We start from the raw sequence: 7,276 nt of genomic DNA, 5'->3' as shown, positions 1-7,276 counted from the left end.
ACCATGGATGATAAGGCGAAGGAGGCGGAATTGCTGGCCAAATATGAGGCCGCCGTCAAACGTCATGAGGAGGCCGTAAGGGAGAGAAAGGCTGCTGAGATGGTATTGGACGAGAAAACAAGAGTACTGGAACGAATACTAAATCAGAATATGGAACGTCAACATGGCCGTGGGAAAAATGGGTAGGGAAAAAATTATTACTTTTTTATTGAAATATACGAACATTTTATTTGCTGCTATTGGAAAACATACAAAATAAGTAAATTTGATAGGGGTAACAGCACAGTGTTAATGGCAAAGCTGCTGAGATTTTAAGATTTTATTCATAACTAGTTACGAGTGAAGGGAAATGTATATGGATGAATTTAAATTCGTAGTGGAATATGACAAATTGCGATACAAAGTTTGGTGTATGTACAGCAGACTCAATACAGAAATATATGAAGAATGAACTTCAACACCAGCTATGGAATAAATATGTTTAGAAAAGTATTATTTTTGCATCTGATCGAATTGGAAAAAAAAGAAAAAAAAAGGTAAAATAGTTTCTTTATAATACATGGGATTGTGATTCCCTTTACGTTCATAGATGTAACGACCACACAGCCAATCCGTTAGAAGTGAAAAAAAGTGGGTGGAGTTGCAAGAGAAGTGAAGTGTCTGATCATATCAGTAGTGTATTAACAACATCTCAGAATGATGGTAGAAAAAAATGTTTTCGAGCGGTGTGAGTACAGGAAAGGAAATATCACAAAATGTTTCTGAGACTGCCTCATCTAAAGCCACCCAACTAAATTCGTAGTAACGTCAATAAGTGTAAATCATTCTACCACTCGAGGGGAGAGATGTAAGTCTACAGTGGACAGTAAACCAGATATTGCAATAAGTACTGGAAGTGTACCCGCATGAAGGGAAGGTGCAACGAAAGTGTTACTGTCAGCTGTTTTAGCGGCAGAAACAACAACATCCACAACTACAGGCACAGAATCAAATAAAGGTGTTGATTCCCACTACCGTAATGCATATAGCTCAACCTTAAAATACTACAAAAGGTTCAAAAGGAATCAATACCAATTACTCCGCTGTGCTCCGAGAAAACTGTCATTCAAGCACCAACACCAACTCCTTCACCTGTACCCAATTCAGAGATTACCAACAGCACTGCTTCCACCGTACAGAACAAGGCTAATGATGACAGCAGTGTCAATCCTGTGTGGGTACGTGTGCCGCTACTGATTGTGGCTGTGTTGTTCTCCGTTACCGTGTACTGAACAGCTGGACTAATTTGAGGACAAATAATAATAATGATTAAACTAACATAATCATAATTGCTTACATCCCCCATGGGTGAAAAAACTAATAATCTGTTTACCAGCATTATCTTTTAATTAGGATTTTCTTTACTTTTGTGTGTGTGTGTGTGTGCAGTAATTTAATATACAAAATAGAGCCATGGGGTATTGTGTGTGTGTATTTGGCTCTCTCTCTTATTTGGGTAATGTGTTGTTTTTTTTTTCTTTTAATGGGTGCATATTATTATCATGCAAGGGGGATAATCCTTTTTTTTTGTTGATTTACTGTGCAGTTGATTCTCTCTTTTCCATTGTGAGTATTTGTGTCCTGCATCCCCTCACTATGTGTGTCTCTTTTTTTCTCATTTTTTCTCTTTTTTCCGCACTCCTTGCATAGATCTGCAACCTCAAGTGACAAGAAAGACAACAAGAAAACGAAGAGCAATGGTAATGATGCGCTACGTGCTGTGTATCCTCTCTCTCCTGCTCTCCTGTGCGTGTGTGCACGTCCTCGCTGAAGAAGTGCCTGCCGCCGATCTTTCCGACCAAGTCCCTGATACGGAGAGTGAGACAAAGGTTCTTCTTCAAGGTACTCCTGTTGCTCAGTGCACTGAAGCTACTACTGGTTGTACTGGTGAAGGCGATAATCATTGTCATGGTGATTCTTCTGTAGAGAATGGTTTATGTAAGAAAGTACCTGAAAACGCACAAGTAACTGGAGCTGGAGCTTGTCCTCAAGGTACCACTAACCCTCCGTGTAATACTACCCGTGATGAAACTCTAGGTTCTCCTAATTGTGCGGAACCTTCGGGTACGGATGGTTGCATTACCAATGGTCCTATCACTGAAGAGAGTTGTCGTGGTGGATCTGGTGATACACATTGTACACAACCACAGCAGGAACCGGCTCTAAGTACAAGTACTCGTAGAGAAGAAGGTCAGGAAAATGGTACACCAGGTCCAATTGGTGCTTCTGGTAACCCAGGAGAAGCTGCGGCTGGTTTTCCTGGATCTGGTGTTGTTGCTTCTTCTTCTTCTGAACCTTCTGCTCCTGGTCCTACTCCTCCTGCTAAGCTTTCTGGGGAAAGTTCTGTTGAGCCTTCGGGTGATGGCCAAACTGGAAACAAGGGCAACAATACACCACCTGAAGGTGAAAATGGAGATAACCGTGTAACTACAGAAACACAACCTTCTGTTGACTCTCCTAACACTTCGGCCACAGTGAGTGATGATGGTTCTGATACTCCAAAAGACGAGAGCGGCACTACACCTGCTGAGAGTGAGTCATCAAGCAACCAACAACATGTGGAAACTGCAGACACCACCACTTCAACCACAACAACAACCACAACACTTCCTCCTGAGCCTGCAAACAACAATAAGGGTGATGCAGACAGCAGCAGTATGAGTTCTGTGTGGGTGCGTGTATCATTACTGATTGTGGTTACACTGGCCTTTATTCTTGTGTGCTGATTGTGTGGTGGTGGTGGTGTGACTCAGGTCATCCTTTGTTTTCTTTTCTTTTCTTTTTGCATGCATCCCTACAGTCTAACTAATCTTCCACCTGTTGGGATTATCTTTTTTTTTTTGTTTCTTAATGTTAATGTGTGTTTTGTGTGTTTTTGCTCTCTGTGTTTATCCTATAATTATTATTGCTACTCCATTTTGTGTGTGTGTCTGTTCTTGGAGACTCTCTCTGTGTGTGCACCTGGGCTTGCACTGTAATAATGATGATGAATTGTTTTTTTTGCAGTGGGAAAAAAGAAAATAATATTAACCGATAAATTTATATTTATAATTGCGTATAGACACACATATATGAACTTATACACATAGTTGTTGTATTTCTGTGTTTACTGGGTAAATTGGGCTAATGATTAATACATGATTCTTTGTTTGCTTGTTGATTTTGCTGGGTCTTTGTGTGCTTTTCCTTGCACGGCTGTGGTAGTCTGCTTTATGCAGAGCAAAGAAAAAAATAGTAGTCAATACAATTTGTATTCTTATGTACTTGAACACACCAGTATACTTAGTGGTCTGTGAGTTATTTTTGTGTGGTTGCTCCTCTTCTTAATTTGTGTTTTTGTTCGCGTTTTCTTTGCTTGGGCGCTGTGTGCTTTTTCCTGCATTGTTGTGTGTTGGAGTGTTTTGTGCGGTGAGAAAGAGATAAAGAACACATAAGTATATTTGTAATTGTGCTTGGTCCTACAGGAAGAGGCATTTTGATGTATTTCTGTGCTTTACTCTTTTGATGGTTGTACTCTTTAATTTCTTTTATTTTTCTTTTGAGGGGTTAATTGGGATTATCTGTTTGGTTACTGGGTACTGTGTACGTTTTTACTTTAATTTGGGTATTATATGAGTTATGGTTGCAGCTTTCTTCAGTGTGTGAGCTTCTGTAATTGTTGATTGATGTTTGATTTGGTGTATGTTTTCATCTTGTGTTTTTTTCATTGATTCACTTTGTTTCTGTTTTTATTATTGGGTTTTCTTCTGTGTAAATGATTGAAGTAACACTACCACAAGAAGTTTTGTAATGGTAATGATGATGCGCTACGTGCTGTGTATCCTCGCTCTCCTGCTCTCATGTGCGTGTGTGTACGTCCTCGCTGAAGAAGTGCCTGCCGCCGATCTTTCCGACCAAGTCCCTGATACGGATAGTGAGACAAAGTGCACTCAAGGTACTTCTCGTACTTCTGATGCTCCTGAATGTAAGGAAGCTAAAGTTAAACCTGAGACAACACTTGGACCTAAACCGGATGCTTCCAGTGCCCCTGGTGGTGGCGGTGCTCACGCTGGTAATGTAGAACAGAGTACTTCTGCTAATGGACGAAGTCCTCAAGGTACCAAAGGTGAAGCTGAATGCTCTGCTGGCGCTGTTGGTGATAATGAAAATTGTCGTACTACTACTACAAGTGAATCTTCTGCACCTGGACATGGTAGTAGTGGTAGTGGAGAGAGTCAACCAACACAAGTTACAGCACAAAGGACTGAGACGGTCAGTGATGTACAAGACCCACCGGGTCCTCCCGGTGAATCTGGTACTGCAGTTGATGATACCACAGGTAGAGATGCTGCTGCTGATCCCTCTCCTGGTCCTACTTCTGAATCTCCTACTACTGGGGAGATTGGTGGTGCATCGTCTGCAAGTGAAGGTCATGCTGGAGGAAGTGAGGGAAATGCAAATGGAACAGCAGAACAACCTTCTACTAACGGTTTAACCACAACGGGTGGCGGTGAAAATTCTAGTGCCGCAACGAATGAGAACGACCCCTCATCTGCAGGAACTGCAAATTCTGGGGATGAAACTACAACAAATAATGAGGAATCAACCTCTATCTCAACCACAACAACAACAACACTTCCTCCTGAACTCACAAACAACAAGAAGGGTGATGCAGACAGCAGCAGCAGTATCAACAGTTCTGTGTGGGTGCGTGTACCACTACTGATTGTGGTTACACTGGCCTGTATTCTTGTGTGCTGATTGTAATGGTGTGACTCAGGTCATCCTTTGTTTCCTTTTTTCTTTTTTGCATGTATCCCTACAGTCTAACTAATCTTCCACCTGTGGAAATTTTCTTCTTTTTTTTTGTTTCTTAATGTTAATGTGTTTTGTGTGTTTTTGCTCTCAATGTTTATCCTATAATAATTATTATTGCTACTCCATTTTGTGTGTGTGTTGTTGGAGACTCTCTCTGTGTGTGTGTGCCTGGGCTTTGCACTGTAATGATGATGAACTGCTTTTTTGCAGTGTGAAAAAAGAAATAATAACAGATGAATTTATATTTATAATTGCTTGTATATACACATATATAGACGTACACCCATGGTTGGTGTGTATTTCTTTGTGTTTACTGGGTAAATTGGGCTAATGGTTAATATCTGTTTCTTTGCTTATGATTTTGCTGGGTGGTTCAGCCTTTTTTGAGATATTTGTGAGTGTGGGCTTCTTTTTTGTTTTTACTTTTACTGAGGTTATTGCGCTGTATTGCATTCTTTAACTGGTGTGTATTTACTTTATGATGTGAGTTTCTTTTGTGGTAATAGATTTGTGTGTGTCCTAACGTGTTTGATACTTCAGTTATTTTCTTTTTTTACTTTTTGATTCTCTTTCTTTTTCTAGATCAGTGTTTTTACGTGAAACAAACCCTTGTCTCTCTTTCATGATGATGATGAGCCGTGTGATATGTGTGTTGGCCGTTGTGCTGTGCTGCGCCTGCAGCTCTACTATGGCTAGTGGAGTGGGAACCGCATTGGGTGCACTTGCTCCCACTTTTATGGATTGGGGTGCACCAGATAAATATAAGTCGTCCTTAGGGAGGACAGGACAACCCACTGGGACAAGAAGGAACAATGATGACCCAACGCATTCTCATCGTAGTGAAGTGGAGAATGAAGAACTCGCCAAAAGGAGATCAGAAGAAAGTGCAGAGGAGATGCCACCCGAAGGCGATCCATTTACTCAAGGTTCTGGTAAGGACGGTGGAATCTCCAAACATCAAGATTCTTCCGATCATTCCCGTGGAACTGAGGCAGGTGAAGTAGAGCGTGGACCTGCGGCAGTACAAGGTGAAGTATCTTCTGCTGTTCAGAGTGGAGTAAGTACGTTACCATCAACAGGTACCGCAGGCACACACGACGAAGAACAAGAGGTTAAACAAACACAAAGCCAGAATAACGGGACTGATCCTGCTACACACGGTACTGAAGAGGCACCGATCAACACATCTGAAAACACTACACCTGCCGACTCTAATCCTATCCAGCCATCTCCAGAAGCTGCAGGTGCAACTGCTGCATCAGACTCACAAGAAACCACTTCCACTATTCCGCCGAGCCCCGAGAACACTACCACAGAAGCACCAACCACCACTCCATCTCCTGTTCCCGTAAACGATACACAGATTAACACCATCGCTTCCACAGTGCAGAAGAAGGCTAATGCTGACAGCAGTATCAATCCTGTGTGGATACGCACTGCAGCATCGCTGCTAATTGTGGCTGTTTTGGTCTCCGCTACCGTGTACTGAACGGTGGGTCTCATTTGAGGGCAAATAATAATACTGGTTAATACTAACATTATCATAATTGCGTACATACCCCATGGTCGAATGAAATTAATAATCTGTTTACCAGCTTTCTTTTAATTGGTATTTCTTTACTTTTCCTTTTATTTGTGTGTGTGTTCTTTTTTCTAATAATTTCCATTACTTGCTTTTCCCGTTGTGTGTGTGTGTGCAGAAAACTGGGCTGTTCTGCTCACTGACGGTATACATCTCTTGCTAGTACACACAGATGTGTGTGTGGAGTAATTTAATATACATAAACTAGAGCCATGGTATATTGTGTGTGTGTGTTTGGCTCTCTCTCTCTCTCTCTTATTTGGTTATTGTGTGTTGTTTTCTTTTTTTTCTATGAAGGGATACACATTAATATCATTGCAAGGGGGAAATTCCTTGTTGTTTCTTTACTCTGCTGTTTCTCTCTCTCTCTCTTTTCCAATGTGAGTATTTGTGCCCTGCATCCACTCACTATGTGTGTCTCATTTTTTCTCTTTTTCTTTCTTTTTTCACACTTTATCCATTAGACCTGTGAAGTCAACTGACGATAACAACAAGAAGAGTGACGCTAATGATAACGAGGATGATAGACCTGTGTTAACTAATCCCACTGCTTCTGGTGTTGGTGGTTGTCTGTGTATGAAGTTATTGCAAGATATGCATAACGTTCCGTCCTGTTCTTCTTCTTGTATTCCAATCTCTACTGTTGTGGTGCCACATAAGTTGCGTGTAGTGGAAGATGACACTCCTCTCTCTTTTTGGGTGGTTTCATGGGAACTTCTGCAGAGACCATCTTGAACAGTGCCCATAATGTGCGGCCAGGTGATATTATGTGTGTTGGGTGTCCTCCACCAACAATGACTCGTCATTTGGCTGTTAATTCTGTTTCTCCTGTTGATATTGTTGCTTCTGCTTCTTCTT

At 41.3% G+C, this 7,276-nt stretch overlaps 3 protein-coding genes across 3 annotated transcripts; all 3 read left to right on the top strand.

Moving 5' to 3' along the window:
• Nucleotides 1-1,736: 1,736 nt before the first annotated feature.
• On the top strand, nt 1,737-2,765 carry TM35_000431090 (uncharacterized protein; the record flags this gene model as incomplete). The annotated part of the gene is made up of 1 exon (XM_029030008.1): nt 1,737-2,765. The coding sequence occupies one exon, from the start codon at nt 1,737-1,739 to the stop codon at nt 2,763-2,765; it is 1,029 nt and encodes a 342-aa protein (XP_028878607.1).
• A 1,063-nt stretch (nt 2,766-3,828) lies between these two features.
• TM35_000431080 (uncharacterized protein) lies at nt 3,829-4,779 on the top strand (the record flags this gene model as incomplete). Its single annotated transcript, XM_029030007.1, has 1 exon — nt 3,829-4,779. One exon carries the CDS (start codon nt 3,829-3,831, stop codon nt 4,777-4,779), a length of 951 nt encoding a protein of 316 aa, XP_028878606.1.
• A 679-nt stretch (nt 4,780-5,458) lies between these two features.
• Nucleotides 5,459-6,325, top strand: TM35_000431070 (uncharacterized protein; the record flags this gene model as incomplete). Its single annotated transcript, XM_029030006.1, has 1 exon — nt 5,459-6,325. The coding sequence occupies one exon, from the start codon at nt 5,459-5,461 to the stop codon at nt 6,323-6,325; it is 867 nt and encodes a 288-aa protein (XP_028878605.1).
• Between the last annotated feature and the right edge of the window lie 951 nt (nt 6,326-7,276).

Source organism: Trypanosoma theileri (assembly GCF_002087225.1).
Source record: "Trypanosoma theileri isolate Edinburgh chromosome Unknown TM35_Tth_43_V1, whole genome shotgun sequence".
Taxonomy (NCBI): domain Eukaryota; phylum Euglenozoa; class Kinetoplastea; order Trypanosomatida; family Trypanosomatidae; genus Trypanosoma; species Trypanosoma theileri.
This window is presented reverse-complemented; position numbering and strand designations above follow the sequence as displayed.